Source organism: Oreochromis aureus, linkage group 9 (assembly GCF_013358895.1).
Source record: "Oreochromis aureus strain Israel breed Guangdong linkage group 9, ZZ_aureus, whole genome shotgun sequence".
In the NCBI taxonomy this organism is placed as follows: Eukaryota; Metazoa; Chordata; class Actinopteri; order Cichliformes; family Cichlidae; genus Oreochromis; species Oreochromis aureus.
Genome location: NC_052950.1, coordinates 12,107,795 through 12,132,085, shown reverse-complemented (window position 1 = coordinate 12,132,085; position 24,291 = coordinate 12,107,795). Strand labels below are relative to the sequence as shown.

The 24,291-nt window shown below is 37.4% G+C and overlaps 2 protein-coding genes and 1 pseudogene across 2 annotated transcripts in view; all 3 read left to right on the top strand.

Moving 5' to 3' along the window:
* The window catches only part of LOC116320136 (B-cell receptor CD22-like), a 92,418-nt gene that overhangs the window by 39,816 nt on the left and 28,311 nt on the right, over positions 1 to 24,291 (top strand). The window lies entirely within an intron of this gene.
* Positions 7,033 to 9,747, top strand: LOC120441737 (annotated as a pseudogene).
* Positions 19,284 to 23,208, top strand: LOC116322089 (myelin-associated glycoprotein-like). The gene is made up of 6 exons (XM_039617118.1): positions 19,284 to 19,346; positions 19,692 to 19,757; positions 20,052 to 20,435; positions 22,070 to 22,375; positions 22,588 to 22,669; positions 22,767 to 23,208. The coding sequence occupies exons 1-6, from the start codon at positions 19,319 to 19,321 to the stop codon at positions 22,846 to 22,848; spliced, it is 948 nt and encodes a 315-aa protein (XP_039473052.1). The 5' UTR covers positions 19,284 to 19,318; the 3' UTR covers positions 22,849 to 23,208.

Sequence of the window (24,291 nt, the reverse complement as noted above, 5' to 3'; positions counted from 1 at the left end):
ACACGCAAATAAGGCTATTCCTTCTTTACTGTCATTCTTTGGCACAACAACACAGTAATGCAACCACAGGCTTACAGGGTGGTGTACAAGAACTTGTAGGTAGGGGTGTGTGGTCTGCAAACAGAACATATACAAAATGCTGAATATAATAAACATTCAAGTCATGAATTACAATTCATTCACTTTCTTCCAAACTAACCAGAAACACAAATGGAAATTCCTATATGAACATCTTCGCTCACAAGTTTTGTACACTACTCACCAAACCTTCCTGTACATGATATTAATTGCCAATACACCCAATAATGTTATATCACAGAACAACTAACAAGTGTGTAACATAACAGCTAGCATTAGCAGCATGAACTAGCCACATAGCAAACAGATCAATACACATTGCACTTCTACATATACCAAATGCCTGAATGGCATAAAAGGCTCAAGACTGTTCTTTCCAGGCAGGGCTCACTGTCTGCTCACAGTTCTTTAGCAACGCACACAACTCACACCATGCATAGACATCCACTGCTATGTCAGTCTGCAAGGTGGCTCTTGCTATATGTTAGCTCAAACTCTGTCCTCCGGACCATGTGCTCAATAGTGCAACTGCGCTCTCTTACCACAAGGGGGCTCTCGCACACAGTTGACACCCCTTGCAGTAAAAATTGTCGTGGTTGGACGGTCCTCCCCGAACGACCTGCCTGTTATGTGTTTGTGTGTGTGTGTGTGTTTCTTTCCCGCTTTCTCCCCGTCGTCTGTGTCTGGTTGTTTACGGAAGTTTGCACGCTTCTGAGAAAATGAGAGCGGGGCGGCCTCTGATCTGGAAGCCCCCCCGCACTGCAACCATTTGATGTATTTCATACATTTTACCCCTATTCAGTATTGCCTGTGTTGGCTAATGCCCACTTCCATTCCTGGCAATCACAGCCATAGGTGTGTTTGATGCCTACAAAGATATTTTTGCATTTGCATTAAGTTTTTACATTGTGCAGTAGTTTTACAGATTTTACTTTAAATGCCAAATCTACCTGTGGGCTTGATTTCCACAACTAATGACTTCTCACGTATCTATTAGATGTATTTCACTTAACAATGTAGTGTATACTGTACAGTGTAGCGAGGGATGCCCAGACCTCTACATTGGAGAGACCAAACAGCCACTTCATAAGCGCATGGCACAACATAGAAGAGCCACCTCTACGGGACAAGACTCGGCGGTCCGTCTGCATCTAAAGGTCAAAGGTCACTAGGGTGATCATTAGGGTGTCCATTGTCCCTCTTGGGGGGACACTCCCAAAGGGCATCTGGGACTCTCCACCATTTTATCCTAGAACTGAAGAAACTTCTCGGATGAGAAGTGAAACATATTCAAGCAACTTTAAGAAGTTCAGACGCTTTTCTTTCCAAGTTCCTTAGACTTTTATGGCCAAAGTGGGTCCAAAAGTCTACAGAAAGTCAGTTGATCCATTCAACACTTTTGTTGGGCCTGCATACCAGACATACACTGCTATCCATGCTGAGTAAGGATTTACTTCTTCACCTTCTGGTGTTCGAGGTGAGGACCAGAACTTCAGGTGTCTGCCCTGCAGAGGCCAGTTTTGTTTGCTTATAGATTTATTAAAATGCTGTACGCTTCTGCCTTATACTCACTCACAGAGCTGTCTGCTCTTACCTTACAGCCGCTTACAAAACTGGATGCTTTTACTTTACAGCCATTTGTGGGACCTTATGTCTTTATCTTACACCCATTTAAGGTGCCTTAAGTTTTTACCTTGCAGGAGTTTAAGGGGCCTTATGTTTTTATCTTATAGCCATTTAAGGGACCTTATGTTTTTAGCTCATAGGCCCAGAAAAGGCCACAGGCCCTTGCTTTGCAGCCATCCAGACAACTGCATGCCTCTGTTGTACAGTTAGAGGCAGCTGCATACAGAGAAGGGTCCGATACTTTAGTAGTGCCAAGCTGAATTAACCCTTTGTTGGACTAGTCACAGTTGGCCATAACACTATCAAAGGTTTCTTACTGATCCTCATTGCTACATTTTTAAACAGTACATGTGTTCAACATGTGTTCCTACAACAAGTGGCACAGATTCTTTCATTAATAAAATGGTAGATATATTTAACCTAAATATATGGGTCATGTGATTTGAACATGCAGGTTAAATTCTTAACACAGTGACTCCACTATATAAACACTTCATTGTGAGTATACATAGTATATATGACTATATATGATTACACACAATTTATGAGAGTAACTATGATTACATGTCTAGTGTATACAGGTATATATGTCATAATAAAATCCACAACATAACTCCCTTTGTAGCTAGACTTTCAGTCATACTCAGTGTTGTTTTCCCTCAGCTTTATTTGTTGTCTTTGTGGTTGAGGTCTGTGGCAGCCTTACAATGGCTTTAATGTATCCAGTTTTGTCTGTCTGCTATTATTACTGCTGTAGGTGTAGCAAGCACTCCCTGATTCAGGCCTTGCCACCAGGGTCGAGACCAAAGTTTTCTCGTAATGATTCTCAAAAACACCAGTTTCCTGGTTTCACCAGTGGAAGAAAAACCTCTAAATTGAACACAGGAACTTCTTGCTGTGAGGCAACAGCTAGTGATAACTGCATTTGATTAAAATAGTATTGCGGGCATACATGACAAATGCTGTAATGCAGAAACGAGTGCTATCTTGTTTTGCAGGAGCAGTGCATTAACTGCATGAGGTATCAGTAGTTTAGGTAGGTGGAAGAGTACAACACTGGATGAGGCCTTGATTGCTTGTGAGGTTTGAACTATAGCGTGAATGCACAGTTGCACAATTTTGAGCAAAATGCCAGTGTCCTAATCTTCTCTCCAGTGTCTTCTGCTTTTAATGTCTATGTTATTTTATCTAGAATAGAATAGAATAGAATAGAATAGAACAATCCTTTAATTGTCTCACAAGGGGAAATTTGGTTGTAACAGCAGCAAGAAAAACACATATACAAACAAACAGTACACAGGACACAGAACAGAAACATTCACAATTTTTTTTTACATATTTACATCAAGGACAATAGTTACCAAGGACAATAGTTACCAAGGACAATAGTTACCATATTGCAGTCTGATGCTTTGAAGTGCACCTCACATGGGATTGGAAAGTGACTTTGAGAAGTAAGTGAATGTTTTCACACAGTTATTCTGGTCTAAACATAAATGTGCAGCTAACACAGTTTCATACGTTAAAGATCAAATCTTCTCGTGTCATTCTCAAAGCATGATAGTGACAGTGTGTTTGCTTCAATACAGTGCAGTTCTGCTTGGCATAGCGGCACACGGTGTCACAAACTGCAGTGTTTGAAATCATGTTGGCGTTCGGGAGGTCCAAGAGATGAAGGGCAGCCTCCAGACAGAACCTCTCATCCCACTGTGAATGAGCATCACCTTAACCTAACAGCCGACAAAACCAGTTGGGAAGAAGGAATGTGCTCTGCTCCACCAAACATCAGGTTAAAGAGGAAAGTCTCATCTCAGTTTTGCTGTTCAATGTTGGAGTGCTGATTGAACTCCGCTTTCACTCAGCCACTGGCCAACTCTAGGACAGCAGAGCAGTGAGATGTGCTGGACTGACTTACCTGTGTGCACCATTAAAGAACTGAGTGATTAATGCTCTGATATGTATCATCTGTCCATCACCCAGTGTGACAAATGCAAGCCAAATCAGGTATTAAAAGATAAGTTAATAAACATTATGTCCAGTGTTAACTGTGTTTGTGATTTCAGCACTTTTCCTTAGTTGTTTGTTAGACTGATGGTGATAACATTTATTGATTGCACCCTGTCACTTGAGTGTATTTAGTGTACATATGACTACGAGCTACACCCTGACCTATCCTCAACTTCCATTAACTTCCATTCCATTATTTACGGTATGATGTCGGTATGATGGGAAAGGTGGGGTCCTTATTTGACTCTATGTAGATGGTTCTAGAGAAAGTCCTTAATCCACAGGCAGATAGAGTATGAGAAACCAAAGCTAATTAATTATGTTACCACTCTGCTGGAGATGACCGTGTCAAAGGCTGAGCCAAAGTCAATTAAAAAAATCCTTACATTCCGGATGGATCACAGTTGTGTGGAGGGCCTCTGGCTATGGCATCCTCCATTTATCTGTTGTCCTTGTATGCAGATTGGTGGGGGTTGAATATAGGCAGAAGATCTTGAATGATGTGGCTTCTGATCAGTTTCTCAGAACACTTCATAATGACATGAATGACAGCCACGGGCTGGAAGTCCTTTTCTCTGCTGGTGGTGGTCTTTTTCTTAGACAGGGATGATGGCTGAGGCCTTCAGACAGGGTGGGGCAGTGGCCTGTGCTAAGGACAGGTTGAATATTTTAGTGAAGACCCCTGTGAGTTCAGTACATTACCAGTGCTGAATTCCTGCTTCAAACCTTTGATCTTGTGTGACACCCTCTTCACCTCCACAGCACGATTCACAGATTCTTTCTTCAAGATTACCTTTAACTCAACTTTTACTCAATTTTTCTTTCTGTCTATACCATGGTAGAATAGTTTGAATCCAACACCAATGCTCCTGGCCTTGCTTCCCTTCCACCAGCGCAAACATTATATGTGCCTTCCTTCTCTCTATTATATCAGGTATCTCTCTCAATTTATAAAAGTAACCGGGTCATAAATCACATACTATTATATTTACACAAAAAGTGTTCTAAACGTCAAACTGTTTTTAATTTGACAGTCAAAGACAGAGGAGAGGAGCTTTGCATTGCTCTTTATCAATTATTGTTGTCTTGTCTATGACACTCTTAAAGAATCTTTGTGATTGTTGATTGTTCGACTTTCTTTTTGACTTCACACAGTATTCTTCAGGAAGGCAAACTTCCTTCTTTTGTTTGAACATTCAGGTGGTATTGGTCTCTTTGCTCTACTGCAGACTGCAGGAATCACAGTGCTTGTGATCACACTGGCCATCTTTGAGTGGTGAGACAAATCTTTCTGTGATATGCTCATTTTAAATGTGTGTGGGCTATATTTCAAGGATCTTTATCATTCATCACTGTCAAACCAAACAGAAACTAAAGCTTTTTTTTATTGTTTGTTTGTTTTTTATTTCAGCTGCTTCAGATCGAGATGCTCCAACAAATCAGAGTAAGAAATCTGGAAAATGATCACACAACTGAACAACTAAAGTCTATGCAAGTCGCAAGAGGAGGGAAACCTCCAGTTTCAAATACAATATGAAACTATTTTCAACTCTTAAGAGTTTGTTATCAAGAATTTCAGAACTCTGTAGATATCTCTTCATAGTGTGGTGTTCAAATATTTTTAGGCAAATTATCAAAAAAAATTATTTATGTACATTATAGAATGTATACCACCAGAGCTGAACAGGTTGCTTTTCTCACTCGGGTTATTCATATTAGCAAAGGATCCTTATAGACCCACTCATACTAGAACTGCCTCAGTACATATAAGGGATCAATGGTTAATAAATATAGATGATAGGAAACTAGACAGTTCTAGTAAACTAGATAGGAAACTCGATAGGAAACTAGGAAACTGATTATGGGTTTATAATCATTTTGCATTTTGACCAGTAAGATTAGAAATGATTTGTCATTGAGTGTATCTAGATAAACTTTACTGTATTAGACGGTGGGATTCAGTAGCCTATATTTCTCATATCATATTCATTATTATTTTAGCATCAATATTTGAATTCATTGCTTAATTAAAAATGTCTTAACATTTATTGAGCTCAGATATAAAATTCTTTTTATCCACAACTAAACTCATGTGTCAAAAATCAAATGTCTGGTCAACACACAAATTGTACTGTTACTGTGCCCTTTCTCACACTCTGTGATTAATTTTAGTGCTGCTGCAGTCACTGCAGATGTGCTACAAGATAAATGTAAATATAAGTGCTTGTGACAGAGTGACTTCACTGTGACTGGATTTTGAGGAAGTTGGTCAACAGAGTCTTTTGTGTCGATTGATGACAGTAAATATCAGCGAAAAATTCACACCTGTAAATCCACAGAACCTGATGCAGAAATCAAAATCAATACATCATAAATCATTTTTATTTTTACTGTGTTGCTCCTTGTATTGGTAACCTTAAAAATATGCCAGAGGACTGTTTTTTTTCTTTTTTTAAAAATCACTAATGTAACCTGCAGGGAGACAGAACCAGCAAAATTTCCACCAAATGAGTATGAAATGTGTTTAATAACATTTTAAGAAACAAGGAAAGTGAAGCTGAAAATAAAAATTTCAGTTTTTCATTTCGTTTCATCTGCATCTAATTTATTTTTTCAGCCAACATAATTTGTGTTTGCATAGCTTCTTAATATGTGTATATAATTCCTCGTAATTCAGTATTATTTCATGTTAATAAATATATTCTGTAAAAGTGTGCAAGCTTGAAAAAACTCAAGTGAGTAAAAAGATGTTTTAAGGGTGTGTAGGTAATTTGTCTTTAAATATACTCTCTTCCTTCCTCTATCACAGGAGAACTGAAGAGTTTTTCTCAGAGGCATTGAGTGACAGCAGCTTTGTGAATTTAATGCACTTTCTTAAACAGCTTGTTCTCTTTCTCTACTTCCTTCTTTCCAACATCGGCTGGGCAACACGGTTTAATCTATTTCTGCTAAAACTGTGAAGTGATTAGACTACACTTTTGCTTTTCTGGTAAGGAAACATTTTATTGGTTTTATTAAGTTTTTTTTTTTTTTTTTTTTTTTTTTACCTTTCTTTAACTGCATTGACAGGTACATGTAAAGTAATTTATTTGCTGATGTCCGAGTTTTACTTACTTTTACTTACTTACTACTTTGTGTTTTTTTTTATACATATATATTCCAAAATATTTTAAAGCAAAGCACTACAAGAAAAGAAAAAAAGACATGTATACATGGACAAGGAGCATTTTTTTCAAACTGCTTTAAAAATATTAAGTACAGTGTTACAGCTCCATATGTTTCCTTTTTTAATCCAGGCAGTAGAGTAGTCTGTCTGTGAACATGGAGACAGTCAGCATCTTACTGATTGTCCTGTTTGTTTCAGGTGAGTATTTCAGTTATTTTACAAAATGAACTTCATTTAGTCACAAAGTGAACACAGAGCCACTTTTTGTCCTGACTTTAAAATGTTTTATGTACAAAATATTAACAACAGAGGAACAAAAAAAGTGTTTGTTGGCACTTTTAAGCATTAAAATAGACAGTTTTTGAAAATCTGATTATGAAGATTTTCTTCTTACACCCAAACAGCAGATGGTGGCTGAAATGTTCCTGTTATCTCTGGATTATTAACATATTCAAATACAAAAATATTATCTCACTAACTAAAGTGTAGAGAATACTTTGATCAGAGATGAGAGTTTTTGGGGGAATAAGAAAATATAATATAGTTAACTTGTTTACTATTATTATGTGAATGAATTAATCACTCAACTGTATTTACAGGTGCTTTGACTGATTGTCCTGATGAAGCAGACCTCTTCATAACTGCACCAAAGCAGCTGGAAGCACTGAGTGGATCTTGTTTGCAAATCCCATGTAGCTTCAGACCCAAAGAAGAACAGAAATTTAACAGCACAAGAAAAACCTTTGGAGTGTGGATAAAAAATGATTCTAGATTTGGCAAAAATCCAAACAATGTGATCTTCAACAGTAATGGAGCAGTTAGCATCTATCCAATGAGTATTACTGGGAACCTGAGTCAGAGAGACTGCACCACTCTGTTTACTAATTTAACCATAAACTACACAGACAAATACTTTTTCAGGGTAGAGAGAGAAACATTTAATGCAACAGCTTCTTGTGATCCTCTTCAAATAACAGTCAGAGGTAATAGTGTTTTTTTTTTTTTTTTCTATTTTCATCATTTTACTTTACCAATTAATAAACTAACATTTAGGACTTACTATCTATTCTTTGACCTATTGTTTGATTATAATCAATATCTGTTGAGCAAATTTTGTATGACAATCATAATGATTGTCCCAGCATGACACTCAGGAGACTGTTTCCTTTTATAATTTCTGCTCTGCTGTTATTTTACGGACTTGATTACATTTATAAATCAAAGTATAAATTTAGAACAACTTTGCACATTTGAATCGGTGGTACAAAGTGCAATGTGATTTCATAATGAATATGTATGTGAAACCACAGATTCTCCTTGGAGGCCCAATATTACAATCCCAGGTGATCTGAAGGAGAAGGAGTCTGTCACTATAACCTGCTCAGCTCTCACTCCCTGTCCACACTCCCCTCCTCAACTCACCTGGAATCTCACACAAGACTCTCACAACAAAACAGAGCAAAACACAGATGGAAACTTTACAACTAAAATCCAGCAGACCATCACTCTGTCAGACACACATGATGGAAAGAAGATCAGCTGCTCTGCCAGATATCCTGTGAACCAAGGAAAAGACATCAAGACAGCAGAGACAGAAGAGACTCTCAGTGTTTCATGTAAGACAATCAGAGTTTGTTGTTGGATCCTGTCAACATATCATGATTCAGTGAAACTTAGCTGTTTATAATGAATAATGATAATCTGTGTCACATATTTCTCCAGATGCTCCTAATGACACCTCAGCATCCATCAGTCCATCAGGTTTGGTGTCAGCAGGCAGCTGGGTGAAGCTGACCTGCTCCAGCAGAGCCAAACCTCCAGTCAGCAGCTTCACCTGGTTCAAGAAGAGCAGAGATGGAGCTGTGAAAGTATCTGAAAGAGAGATTTACAGCTTCAATGTAACAGATGGAGGAGTTTATTACTGTGTGGCCACTAATGTTCTGGGTAATCAGACATCAGGAGTGATTAACGTAACTGTCAGAGGTAAAGATAAATGCTGAAGCCACTGACGTCTTTCTTTTCTCTCATTTTTGTCTTGTCTTCGAGGTTTTTCTTGTTGATCTATTAATTACAGTTCTACAGTTAATTAATTATTAATTACATTGGCACACTGAAATGTGACAATGATGTAACAAAAAACCTTTTGCAAGGGTATCTTTAAGTCCTCATTATTATATCTTGTTTGACTCACATTTTATATTTATGTTGTACCAGGAGAGCAGAATGGTCAGTTCACGCTGGGCCTTTCTCTTGGAGGAATCACTGGGATCATCTTACTTATTTGTTTGATAATCTTTCTTTGGCAAGTATCACACATCATAGCAAAAGACATGATATTTCGCCACTGACATTTTAGCTGCAAATTAAATGTGTTTTTTTCATCAAGCTTAAATCTGCTCACACACTGAAATAATTTTATTGCCACTTATGTCGTCCAGGTACTTAAAGTCAGTGCATCAAACTCAACAACAGACTCAGGTAAGAAAATACTGAACGTCTCTGCAGTTTATCTGTTTACATGATTATTTACTACTCTATTCCTATAACAGGCATCCAGTTAAATGCTAAATGTCTAAAAACATGATTAAGAATGGGATTTTCTTATTTTATTTTTTTTATAGATTGAACCACGTGAAAAGCAGGTTGTTGAAGGGCCAGCAAATAACGCAGAAAGAGAGGAAGAAAACATCCATTATGGAGAGATCAGCTTCTCTGTGCTGAGGTATGAAACATCCTCTGACTCAGTGCAGGACAGAGGACAGCAGCAGGATACGGTGTACACACAGGTGAAAGTCAACAAGCCAGAAAACAGCTTAACACAGAGAGCTCATGGCCAAGAGGAACTTTATGCTAAAGTGAAGAAAAAATGAGAATTATGTGTTTTTAAAGAATGAATTATGAATGAAAATATGTCATTGTCACTGGCAACAGTTCAGTTAAGTAAAAGAAACTATTTTATTCAGACTTTTTATTTTCACCCTCCTGTACTAATATCATACATCACATCGGTTTTCAGATTTAGATCCCTTATCATCTTAAATATGTGTAAATAGAAGTTACAGCACTTCAGTAGGGAACGATAAAGTGATGGGTACTTATATAGCACCATCTGACTTATTTTGAGCGCTCAAAACAAATCATACTACAAGTCTGACCTACTCAATCACATGCACATATACTGTAATGCCAAAAGTATTTGCGGCATCCCACTCTTAATCCATCAGACAACTATCGTTCCCCTAGCAACCACCAAACCTACACTAGTCCCTCGGATTGTCAGAGAAGCATGATTCGTCAGCAGATTTAATGTCCAGCATCATATTTTATAAATAATGTGTGTAGTATTTGTCCACCTATCTCTTAATTAAAAAAAAAATGTTAATGAGCTCAGAAACACAGGCATATATATATTGATATTTTCTTTTCTTTTCAAAAATATTCAAACATATTTATGACAAAAAATAAAATACATCAGCTGAATTAAGATGCTTGTGAGTGTTACATTATTAATGGTCAATATTCACAGGGTGGATTAAAATATTAGTGGAAAAATTAAGGTGGAGTGCTGTGAAAAGTCATTTTACATAGATAGCATTGTGAGAGTCCTGGCTGAGCAAGGACGCGTCAACTTGTTTTGTTTTTTTGTTTTTTTTATTAGACCAGACATGGTAAGAGCTGCTGTCCTTTCTCCATCATTGCCAGAGCTCTGGAGTTTAGTGTTCAGGAGACTGAGCAGGTTACCGGGAGAGGGGAGAGGTAGGTTATCCCAGTTGCATCCACAAAAAAAAGTTCCACATAGATGATGAAAAAGAAAACACTAACGAGCACACCCAAACCCGGAAACAAATTACTAATATCCCAAGCGATAAATCACAACGGACGAACCCCCAATTATGTTACGACGATCAAATGGATCACTTGGGGAGTGAGTGAGATTGCCTAATTGGCAAGTCCATAGATGACACTCACAGAGGAATACTGGTCGGCGTTTTCAAAGTGCTCAGACAGGTGCTTTTGTGCTGGGAGTTCTCCAGTGAGGAATTCCAGATAGAAAGGAACTGTTAAGGAACTGGTAAGGCAATTTTTATTTGTCCATCAAGTAATTAAGTTTGATAGACTTTACTATCTAAGCTGATGAGAAAGACCGAGTGATGATCATTTTAATCATGGTTAACGCTTGTCCTTTATTAGTTTAGGTTTTTTTCAGCAGGGTCTCAGTTTGTATGTATGTAAATAGATCTGGGAGTAAGCCAGAGTACATTTATAACCTTAAATATATATTATATATATAACTTTTTAACTGTAAATTGAAATGATCCAGCATCTCAGTGTGTCTGTGCAAAGCTGGTTTGTTTTGCTAATATTAACTGTATAAATTGAAACCACAGCCCCGGCTTTTCCATCCCCTCTATGTGTATGTCAACAGAATATAGTATTGCTGGTTACAACTTAGACTTGTCAAAAACAATGAATTATTAACTATATTGTTAATACAATTTCATTCTCACTTTAGCCATACAAAATCTGAAGACACTACTTGACATGTTTGGGTGTTGTCATGTTGAGGGACATTGGCAGCCTATTTAAATCTAATTTTAAACCACTTCTGAAAACCTACACTCTCGATCAGTGGTCCAATCTCACTTCAACAGGAATTACTGTATTAATGCTATTAACCTCCCTCCATAGTAATTGTTCTGATATTAAATGATTCCTATTATACTGTGGAAATAACTTTTACACATATTAAAATAATAATTTCATCCTCACTTTGGAATAAGAAGAGACCCAGAATTAAGACTGTTATCTAACTGGTAAAGCTTAGTCCATCCCTGCTGTTTCCTTCTATACTGAGTGGATAAACAGGCAGGATACAAATGGCAAACAGTTCTTGCAGTCGGACTTTCCTCGCTGCGCTTTTATTTTCTCTGATGGCTCTACCATTGCTACATGGTATGTAAATTCAAGTGCAACCCAGTCACAAAAACCCTAACATTAGGAATAAATAATTGATAACCAGTTTGTCTATGTTTGCTCCTGTCTCTCCCAGCCACCATTTTTTTTTTCTGTTTTGCTTTTTAAGGTTAGGTACAGTAAATTAGTTAATTTAAAATGAAAAATTATTATATTTTATAATCTTTAATTAACTTACTGTCAGTTCTATAAAAAAAAAAGTTTACTGATTGTTTATGCACTGAACTGTCCTGAGTCTATCAAAAAGAAGAACATTAACCATAACAGAAAGTGTGACTAACCAGGGCCCCAGTGGTGTGAGGGCCTCTTCCAAGTTTTGAATGTAAAGTTTCTTTTTGTTTACATTTTTATTATTTATTAACAATGGTCAGAATCTAAGTGACTACATGAGTTCCCTTAAGAAACTAAAATTGGGGTATAAATAAAAGCAAGGAAAGAGGGCAGAAAGAGAAACTCAAGTAAGTCAGAGCTTCAGACTTCAGACTTGTAAGGTTAACTAGTAAGGAGGACATTTTGAGGAAGCTTGTTTCAGGCTGATGAAATAGCATTTTTAAATACCACGGTGAGACAGCTTTTACTAGTTCAAACTAAACACTGTGAGGCAGCACACCAACAGACATGTGTACACTCTCATTAAAATTTTCATGTACTACTAAACCACTTCATTTTTGTGGAGTGTTGGTCTGTTTAGCACATAGTGAGCAAGATGATGTGATATTTCTTTGTGGTATATCTTTCATAAAAGCAAAAAAAAAAAAAAGTGTTTTATGTGAGACTGAAATTAGTTTTATGGAGTTTAATGATTGTGGCTCATCTTTCAGAGTGTGATTGTTCAGGCTTTAAACTTTAAACCTAAAAGTATGTTGCTGCAGCAGTTTTTTAATGTGTTATCAAAATGTGTTTTCTTTGCTTTGATTCAACTAAAAGGGTCTTTACTATTAAACATTTATTATGTCACTTTATACATTTTACATTGTTCTGAAATCTTGTTGAACTAGAGCTGGTAAACTGGCATCTACACAACAGTGAAGACTCTGGGAATCATAATGCTTGGTCACATTGGTCATATTAGGGTGGTCAAACAAATGCTTCTATCAAGACGCTGAGTGAATGATACGTGACGTGGAAGAGAAAACAGATTAACCAGATTATAAGAAAAGAAAACTTTATTTAATTTAGGGAATGAGAACGTGAAACTGAAGCAAGAGTGTCAGGTGTGGAAACGACTGAAAACAGAGGGAGGTTAATACCGAGCAGAGAACAGCTACCAAAAAGGTGAGTCATGACTGAGGGGAGAAGCTTAGTTGCAGGACAGAGTAACACAGGGAGGGTGGCCGAGCGAGTGTCCAGCTGAGTGGTGAGGTGAGTTGGTTACCTTCATTACATCTGTGCAAATGTTTTTAAAGCCAAATGTCACTTAATCATTAGTTGGTTTGAATCTTTCATTTGTTTATGTAGTTTGGTTATACTTACCATTGTGTGTTCCTTTGTGCAGGTCCTGTATGTAAATCCAGGTGTGTGGGAGGGGCCACCCCAGTACTTCCTGTTTATATAGGGTTTGATGTCACTGATGAAGGGGTGTTTCTTTTTTGTAAATTTGTTTATTTCCTTTAAAATAACCTCATGAGTTGGATTGTGTGAAGAGATTGACTTTTCAAATCGTTTAGTTGCTAAATGAATTTGTTAAGTGGAGGAATGGTTTAATTCCCGTTTCTTGTCTGCTGATGCCGTCTTCCTGTCACTTTCCTTGCTGCTTATGTTATGCTACCCCACAAAACAAAGTATTTGTAATCAAAATTATGTCGTGTTTAAACATGTGTTTCAACAAGGCAAATAACCAAAACCTGAATTTCAAACATTATTTTACTGCACTGCAAAAGTACGTTTAAAGAGAACAAAAAGTAAATAAATAAATAAAAATCAATATTCAGTAAAGAAAAATGCAACATCATTCTCTTTAAAGTAAATACTGCCCATAGGGAGAGCTGCCTTGTTGGAGGTTTGTGCTCTCAGGGTGCTTCTTGTTTTTAGCTGTTTAGGTGATTGGATTGCATTCAATTGTTTTTAGATTATATTGTTTTGTTTGCAGGACTGCTGGGGTGGAATATGATTGGATAATTAACCTGGTTGAGTGATGGCAGTAAAAGTCAGTACTTAGTGTGAGGCAGGTCATTGGATGACCAATCAGCATTTGGGAATGGGAGCTACAGGTGGAACCAGGCCAACTGCCACTACCACCTTCTACAAGTTAACACAGACTGCTGATGATCCTGAGACCTGTTAGTTGTTTTGTGACTAATGTATCACACTTAGCAATATCTTCAGCAGTCAATGACAGAAAGACTCTACACCCATCACTCACTCAGGGCCTTATTCACAAACAGTGCGTATGCCAAATCACTGCTTAACCTGAGAGGACAAGAGTTACTTGTACAAATTTAAGATTCAGCATGATTTCCTTGCGTGATTTCTTTTTCATTCTCAAGGATTAAATTTTTATTTTGTGTTTTGTGATTCAGGTTTTAGAACCTGGAAAGAGACTTTGGTGTGCTATATTAATGAAAATGAAAGAGTTGACTTAGACCAGGGGTGTCAAACTCCAGGCTTCGGGGGCCGGTGTCCTGCAGGTTTTAGATCTCACCCTGGGTCAACACACCTGAATCACATGATTAGTTCATTACCAGGCTTCTGGAGAACTTCGAGGAGGTAATTTAACCATTTAAATCAGCAATGTTGGATCAAGGACACATCTAAAACCTGCAGGACACCGGCCCTCGAGGCCTGAAGTTCGACACCTGTGACTTAGACCATACACACACATGAAAGAGGTCATAGAAAATGTAAACACGAATGTTTAAAATAATTTTCTTTTTGTTTGTACACAAAGTGGTGCTTTGCACAGCGTTGCCAGTAGCCCTTGTACTGGTGCATTATGCTGCTCAAAGCACAGCTAGCATGCTCACCTATAGTTGCTCACAATATATTTATTACAATAAAATTATTAACAATTTAACATGTAAATTTGGTATTTTTTGTGATATTAACTGTTAGCAGATATAAAAGAATAATTCTTCCCATCTAAGCAAAGGTGTCAAGACTCAGCTGTTTGCTGCACAACAACTAAACTGTACTTACTGTGGTGTTACTGTGAAGTTTCTCATGAGATGTGATTATTTTGGTGCTGATGGAGTCACTCCAAATGTGATGAAAGATAACAAAAATGGGTTTCTGCTGTGGCCTGAGTGGCTGCACTGATCAATGACTCATGAAGTAAAACCAGAAAGATTTGGGTAGATTGAGGAAGTTGGTCAACAGGGTCCTGCAGACATGATTTCTGCGACCTGTGTGAAGACAGACACATAGCTCTCTGCAACAGTTTTCTTCTTCTGTATATTAATGTGGCCCGGGACTCTGTCTAATGGTTCTTTTTATAGTATTTAACCTTTTAACCATAAAGGTTAAATATTTAACGATAGAACCAAGTCTGCCAGAGCTTATCTTTATATTTTTAGATGCTGTAGTGCCGTTTTTGGGAGCATTTCGAGTTGCTATACATCACTACAACCATGATAGTCCAAATTTTAATAATATGTATGCATTAAGTCCATAGTAATAAACTACTAAAATCAGAACTAAACAATTAACTTTAGGGCACCTTTAGATTTATAAATTCAGGGTTCCTCAAAATACCTCCATCAGTCACATTTGGGCCTGTGCAAGACCCATGTGGATGTCAAGACAATTTAATTTATTCATGAATTTATTTATTTTAAGTCATGTCCTTGTGTCCTCTTGTTGTGATGTTTTTTTTATTCATTTCTATTAATGTTATTTCGGTTATTATATGATGTTTTGTAAGACAACATCTAAGCTGAGAGGCAGAAAAAAAGGAAAGGGGGGAGAAAATAAAATAAAAAGGTTCGAGCGCAAATAGAAAACCACAACGAACCTGTGTTGTACCTGTACGACAAAACAAAGGACAAAATAAATACAAAATAAACACACATTATCTGGAACATAAAAATATGAAAATGGATAAATACATAACAAATGAAATATACTTGAAAATAATGCCCCCCAAGAGGGGCAGACAGAGATGGATCCAGAAGATCCAAGCCATCTGCAGTCCCCAACAATACCGAAGACCTGATACCGCACATCTTGGCAACAACTGCACATCTATCCCAGCTGCAGATAGAGCACCCACAGCCAAAGAGCGAGAGTCCCAGAGAACCAGAGGCAACCCCAAAAGAGGCCAGGTCACATATTTCTTGTACAATTTTGTTTAAATTCTTTTAATTTTAGTTTGACAACTTTATTTGCTTCACTGGGGAAGAACTTTCTGCTGTCCACATTCGTGTGCTGCTCACCATTATTTTCTTGTTTTTTTGTTTTATTTTGTTTTTAAGTCATAATTAACCATATTTGGATGAGAGGGTGCAAATCTCCTTTGTCCTTGGGCAGTCTTTTTCTATCACTGCTTTTAGAGCATTTTGCAGTTTACTATTGCACATAGTAGGCCTAGGTTTGTTTCCGCAGTACCTTTGTGGATTCTGATATCATTCATGTTGCACTGTTCTGTGCAGTTTGGTGTAAATTTTCAGTGCTGTTTAGGTGTACTGTAGTTTTCTGTATTGTGTGGCCATTGGAAAACAATGCACACAAATATAATTGCTGTTTTAGTAGAATGTACTGTTGAAATGAGCACCCCAAAAGAAAACATAAAGTAGCAGAATGGGAACTTCACTGTATTTAAAGTTTTGAGATGTAAGGTTTGTTACCCAAGAGCACAGATATGAAATGTCAAAGTATTCATTTTTGTAAAATAGTGTATGAAAATAATTAAAAAAGATAAAATACAAACGGGAATGAAGGATCGCAAACATGATCAAGATCAGAAAAACGCACAACACTTTAAAGCTGAGACATCTGTGTAGGTTATCCGTCATCCAAGTCATGATAATCTAAGGAGCTTGGAAAGAAAGCGACTGGACACCTTAAAGTTTCTTGAATAATTTTTATCTGAGATGCTCCTTTGTCCTAAAACCAAATGGTGCAGAGTGCCAGGTATTTGAACCCTAGTGTGAGTTGTTGCTTACGAGAGTTATTGACCCACTGTTGATCGTGGGTCATTATCAGCAGAGGTATCAGGTGAAATCATTGTGAGGACCTTGCCTCACCATATCATGTGACCTAGTGGGCATTAAGGCGTCTGGGAAGGGATCTCAAAACTGGATTGTAGGTGACAGACAGTTGGTGTCTAAACCGCCTCTTCTGTTCAAAGTGGACAGAGATGGCTTCTTTCACTTCTCTTTTAAACCATCTGTCTTCTTTGTCCTAAATATGAACATTGGCATCCTTGGAAGAGTGACTTTTATCCTTTAGATCAGGGGGAGTCAGGAGGACCAACTGAAACCTGCTTTATGGGAAGGGACCATTGAGTTCAGGAAAAATGTGCCAATGGAAAAATACCTCAATGTCAAACACGCTGCGCTTAAGATACTGTCAATATTTGGGTCAACATACATCTGCAAGTCTGTGTTTTCTACCCTAAAAAATGTGAAATCCATGCATTGATCTGTTCTGACTGACACCCATGTGAAGAATTTCTTCGAGTGGCAACAACGGAATACAAGCCAGATTTTAAGAGGATTGTTAAAGGCAACGAATGCCAAAAGTCCCACTAAGCAACATGCATAGTAAAAGAAAAACGCTATTGTAGATTATTAAATTTTTGTTTGTGGACCTGGTTGAACTGAGAGTTTGTGTGTGTGAGACAGTGCACACAATGTTCATTGTTGAAAATGGCCTGTGGTTTTAGTACTGTGGGAGTCAATTTCTGTCATTATCATGTTGGTGTGTGACGTTTACAATAAATCTGGCTGAGCAGAGGTGTGTGTGTGTGTGTGTGTACGGGTTCGTACTATCCTGGTGGGGACCAAAATCTGACATTTACTATACTGGTGGGGACTTTCTGCACCGTGGGGACCAAAATCCAGGTCCCCTCGGGGTTGAAAGCAATTTTCACACTGAAAATGGGGTTTTAGTGTCAGGGTTACAATTAGGTTATGGTTAGGTTTAGGGTAAGGGTTAGGGTTAGGCATTCATTTTTAATGGTTAGGGTTAGGGTAAGGGGCTAGGGAAACCATTATGTCAATGGGATGTCCCCACCAGGATAGCAAACCAGACATGTGTGTGTGTGTGTGTGTGTGTGTGTGTGTGTGTGTGAGAGGAAGAGATGGGTGATGTTCATGTGTGCCCATGTGTATGATATGGCTCTTGGTCTCTGGCTGGTTGGCCACCAGTGTTTTAGATACAGATATACAACTTGACAAACACAAGCAGTTGTTATTGGGACATGGACACACTCATCAAAATGGTGGCCCTGTGCAGAGTTCAGTGTGTTTATGTTTCTCTTATTGGTTTATTTTCATCAGTTAGCATAATGATGAGTCCTTAACTTTCATCGACATCTCTTTGGACCTCATATTGCAAATTCCAGTGTACAGGAGTTTATTCCAAGTTCAACACTTGCAATAAACTCCAGATCTTTTGTTAGGTAAATTTGTTATTAAATAATGAGGCAATATGTCTCATTTGCACATAAATCATAAAGTTTATGCTGTTTTGCATTCATTCTGTGTTTTTTTTTTTTCATTTAATGACTTGTGGTTTTATTCTTTGGACTTCATGACCCATTAGACTGACATTTGAAGCTGGCATTTAGCATGTTTGGCCACGTTCATGCCGACACTCCTCTGTCTGCCTGTGTTTGGACTGCATTGGGCATTCAGCGATGTTGCTTGCTAGTTTGTTGTGTAATAAAAACTTTGACCTATTCGACCTATTTGACCTACTAAATTTGAACTAACAGAAGTCAATCACAACAGATCATGGATCTTTTTCATTTCTAATATGTGACTTTTTTCATGAAAAATGAAACTTGCACTCAGAAATAGGGGCTCTAGTTAGACAGAGTGTAACTGACATTTACACCAAATGAATACATGAACAATTTGTAACAACATATTTTTCAGTAAAAACATGTCAGTTTTTTGTTTCAGTAAATTAGAATTTTAGTCACTCATTCTTTCAGCAATATTTGAGTTTAGACAGCTTCACTATACCTGTGTACCTAATGACTGGTGTTCCAGCATAATTTAATGTGAGTTATTGAATATATTTTGTAAAAATGTGCACACCTGGAATAATGCAAATTAGTCAAAAGGTCTTTGATAGTAAAGCTAATCTGACACTTCAAAGATGTAATGTCCAACTTCCTTTATCACAGGAGAAGAATTCACTTTATTTTTCTTCAGAAATTTTCTCAGGGGCATCGTTGGCAGTTTCTGACCACCAAACTGACCTTATTGCACCTTCTTAAACAGCATGTTCTCTTTCTGTACTTCCTTCTTTCTAACATCGGCCGGGCGACACAGTTCACTGTAATTCTGCTAAAACTGCAAAATGATAAAACTACACCTGGGCTTGTTTGGTAAGGAAACATTTTATTGCTTAAAAAAATATATTATATCTTATATTATATATGGCTTATATTCAATAACTTTCTGCGCTAAATGTTTATTTTTTTATCTTTGTTTTACTGCACTGACAGCTACATATAAAGTAATCTTATTTACTGATGTTCTACTTTTAAATATGCACCGTTATGTTATTATAATTTTTATATTTCAACTAATTTCAAGGCAAAGCACTATAGGAAAAGAAAAAGAAATGTGTGGCTGCACAGGGGATGTTTTTGTTGTGCAGCTCGTGTGTGAAATGAATTAAACTGATATTGACTGATTTTTATTTATTTGTGTGTGGGGGATAAATCCAGGCAATCGATCTCCGGCTGTGAACGTTATGACAGTCGACGTGTTACTGATTGTCCTGTTTGTATCAGGTGAGGTCTTCAATATTCCAAAGATATTATTGGAGTTATTTTATATTGTGAATTGTGATGTGCCTTTAAATTGAAATGCTTTAGGTAGGAAATGTTAACAACAGAGGAAAAACAGCACTTTGGTGGCAATTTCATGCACTACAGTAGACAGTTATTAAAACTCTCATTATGAAGAACTGCATCATACATCCACACAGCAGCTGGTGGTGGAAATGTTCCTGTCATCTACAGAATATCAAAATGTACAGACACATACAATGTGTGAGTGGATTAATCATTACATTGTGTTTACAGGTGCTTTGGCTGGTTGTACTAATGAAGCAGCACTCTTCATCACTGCACCAAAGAAGCTGGAAGCACTGAGTGGATCTTGTTTGCAAATCCCATGTAGCTTCAGACCCAAAGACGAACAGAAATTTAACAGCACAAGAAAAATCTTTGGAGTGTGGATTAAAAATCAACCTGAATTTGGCAAAAATCCAAACAATGTGATCTTCAACAGTAATGGAGCAGTTAGCATCTATCCAATGAGTATTACTGGGAACCTGAGTCAGAGAGACTGCACCACTCTGTTTTCTGATTTAACCACAAACTACACAGACACATACTTCTTCAGAGTAGAGACAGAAACATTCAAGGCAACAGCTGGGTGTGATCCTCTTCAAATAACAGTCAGAGGTAAAGAAAGTCTTAAGTTTTTACTTTGTTTATGTAGTAAAATTACATCAATCCCTCTGAAACTCGCTCTTTATTACTTAAATCATTATCAGTAGTATCTGTTGAAGCTAAAAGTAACAATACTGTCACAATTATTTTCCTGATTTTCATTATTGCAAAAACTAATTTCCAAAATACCTCCAACAATTGCTGAAATATAAGAAAAAAGCTAAATAAAGGATTACGAAATCATTTACGAAACAGCATATCATAGAATAAAACTGATAAATGTGATTGTGTGTTATTTTAAAGGTGAAAATGTTGAGACAGGATCATTAAAACCACATTGCTGCTTATTTCTAAGGCTCATACAAAAATATGTGAGACCGTGAGATATTTTAAACCAAATTTTCTGTATTCATGCTTGAGACAAAAGTTTCCTCAAGAGTTTAGAGCTCGTTTCTCATATTTTCATTGTTTTTTTTATACACTGAATATCTTTAAGTGCAAATTTACCACCTGGACTCGTTAACTAAAAAATGAAGATGTTTCTTATCGTCTTTAAAATCAGTTAATCACATATTGAAAATGATTTATTAATTTAAATTGATTGGCAGCATTGATTGAGGGTAATCAATTGAAATATCTTTAAATCTTTTCATGGTAAAGTTTTATCTTCACATTTTGGATACAGAAAAAAATAGCAATGGTTTTGAACACTAACAAAAGAGTTTTTGAGCTCATGCAGTGATTTCCACCACAGAATGATGTCTGTTCAAATGTAATTAAAGTGCGAACAGTGTGGTGGTTTGGCCAGTCATTCTTATCACAGCTGGGTTTCAGCATGCTTTGTTGTGTACACATGCTCTGTCTACAGATTCTGTGATGTTAAAAAGGTTATGAAGCACAAAATCTCCACATGCTTTGTGATATTAAGTTTAATACAATATCTTTGTAAAATTATTTAATTATCTGCAGTCATTCACAGAGTGAGGAATCCCTCGTTATATTTAATTCTGAAAGATTTAACCTCAGTAGATTACAAATGTTTTTGAGAACACTCACATTTAAGTGGAGATATCATCTGAAAATCAGGAGTGGGACCACTCCTCATTCACGCCCCTTCCGGCCTCAGGCTACATATGCCTCCTTCACCGATAACCCCCCACACCCCCAACATTTTCCTTCTCTTTTCCTCTTCTCCTTTTCCTTCATTCACTTCTCATTAGTAGATGGGGATCTGCCCGGTCCGGGAGCCATTGCCAATCCCCTTCGAGGCCTTTCCCTAACCGCAGTTCCAGTTCATAGTCCCTCACCCTTCATTGCTCATCGTTACTGAGGATGTAGTCCCAGCTAGTGAATGTTATTTGTGTCCCAACTTTTAATAGACTGGCTTCAAATGTTTCAATATTTAAAAAAAGAAAAGAAAAAATCTCATTTTCAACCTTTGTATGTTAATTTTGTAAAATCTTCAGTTAGTTATATGTTTAACTGATTTGTGAATGACACAGCAAATCTCAGCTGTTTTAGAAATGAGTTTGTATTTTTTTATACTGTTATCAAGTTTATGTCAGTAAATCTGAGAATCCAAAATCGTTCAAACTTAATGTGCTGTGTTCTTTAGCAGATAATATGTTTGTGATGTAAAACCACAGATTCTCCTTGGAGGCCCAATATTACAATCTCAGGTGATCTGAAGGAGAAGGAGTCTGTCACTATAACCTGCTCAGCTCTCACTCCCTGTCCACACTCCCCTCCTCAACTCACCTGGAATCTCCAACAAGACTCTCACAGCAAAATAGAGGAAAACACAGATGGAAGCTTTACAACTAAAATCCAGCAGACCATCACTCTGTCAGACACACATGATGGAAAGAAGATCAGCTGCTCTGCCAGATATCCTGTGAACCAAGGAAAAGACACCAAGACAGCAGAGACAGAAGAGACTCTCAGTGTTTCAAGTACGACAGAATTTTGTTTTATAAAGATTATTCTTCATCTTTCAAAGTGTGATTTTTCAGCCTTGAAATTTTAAAAACAAAAATATGCTCCTTCAAAAGCTTTTTACACTGTTACGATGCTCTTGCATTTGATTCATCTTAATGGCTCTCATTTTCTGTTAAACATATAATTTCATATATTTTCATCACTCTAAAATCTTGTTGCATTACAGCTGAAAAACTGGTTGGTGTCTACACTATAGTAAAGATTGTGGGAATCGTAATGCTTGTCAGCACACTGGGGATCTTTGAGTGGTGAGACAAATGTTTCTATGACACACTCATTTGAAGCTACACTGGTCTGTAGTTAAACAAAAACTTTTTCTCATTTGATTCTTTGTTTTTCCATCAGCTGGTTCAGATCAAGACGCTCCAACAATCCAGAGACAGAAATCTGTCAGATGAGCAGAGTCACATCACAACACATCAACTAAAGTTTCTGCAGGACAAACTCCACCTTAAAATACCATTTAATTCACTGCAGTGTTTAAAAATTAGTGGAAACTTTACATCTTTGGATATTTCTTTTTATTTTGATGTTCAACAGCTGGACATGACCATCATACTCTGAGTACAGAGATGGTATTACAAAAATGTCATTCCTCAAACCAGTGCTGTCTTCCCAGAAGTGAACTGTTCAGTCTTACATCTGTAGGGTCGCATTTAGTCAGTGGAACAAAATGTGGTGTGAGCGCAATCCTCAGATGGTGCTGATAGGTGTGGTTAGATTTACAGCCGCAGTAAAACTGACCATGGGAGGTAGATACCTTCTCTCTTTAAATATTCCCGGCTTAAGTTGCTCTTTCAAAAAAAAAAAAAAGTAAAGCATGCAGACTGCTGTCATGCTGTCTTTACTGTTTTGAACTCTTTGCAAATGTAAATAAAACGCATGAACACAATCTGTTTGTGTGACCCTCAGTTTATTTCTGATTTCAACAACAAGGTTGATGTCAGAGGGATCCCAGGGCTCATTGAAAACTGGGTCTGAGAGAAAGTGGCTGTTGAGGAAAAAACAAAAATATAACCCCCCAACCCCCAAAATATTTGCTGAGAATAATGGGAAGGATTAAATATTGCAGAAACAAAACAACGAAATTGTGCAGGGTGCTGAAAACGGAGAGGAGGGCACTTCAGCAGAAAACTTGGCAGGAGTTTTAGCAGATAAAGAAGGAAAAGGTGTTTCTGCAGGTAACACAGAGAAAGGGGCTCCAGCTGTTACTGTGGGAGAGGAAAAGAAGTCCAAGGTTTCAAGGTATGGAATGCTTAGCAGCCAAGAAAACAGTGAGGTTGCCTCTACTTCTACTTCTGCTGAAGTGTGTGAGGAAGTTGGCCAAACTACACAAGAAGGAGTGCAGCAGCGAATGGATGTGGATGAAATGGCCCATAGTGAAGGGAATTTGTTCAGGGATAATGAAAGTATTTTTAAGGTACCAAATGCTAAAAGGAAAGCTAAAGATTCTAAAGGGGTAAAACCAAAAAAGTTACAGGTGAAAGAAAAAGGTGGAAGAGAGAGTGAGTCGGACGCTTTATCGGATTCTTCTATTCCTGATGGCCAGAGAAGTAATGGGTACAGTCTTGAACAGATTACAAGTTTTTTGGAAGTAACTAAAAGGAAATGAGATGTAGTTGTACAGGATTTCTTCCCTGATAGAAAGTTGTTTCTTGATTCAGCTAAATGGTAAATAAGACAAAGGACTCCTGATGGCTTAAAGGACACTGAAGTGTATAGACTGCGAAAACTGATGCAAAAAATTAGAGCTCAAGTTTAATGTGGTTCCTAAAGGAAAAAAAACAGCAGATAATATGCTGTATAGTCGATTTTTATGGCTCTTTTTTTGGTTTCTATGCACTCATGAGTAGCTTTAAAATCTCATCCT

Coding starts and splice junctions, on each gene's coding strand:
- LOC116322089 (XM_039617118.1), top strand. CDS start 19,319: ATGATAAAACTACACCTGGGCTTGTTTG. Junction 19,347..19,691: donor ACTACACCTGGGCTTGTTTG/GTAAGGAAACAT, acceptor GGATAAATCCAG/GCAATCGATCTCCGGCTGTG. Junction 20,436..22,069: donor TCTTCAAATAACAGTCAGAG/GTAAAGAAAGTC, acceptor GTAAAACCACAG/ATTCTCCTTGGAGGCCCAAT.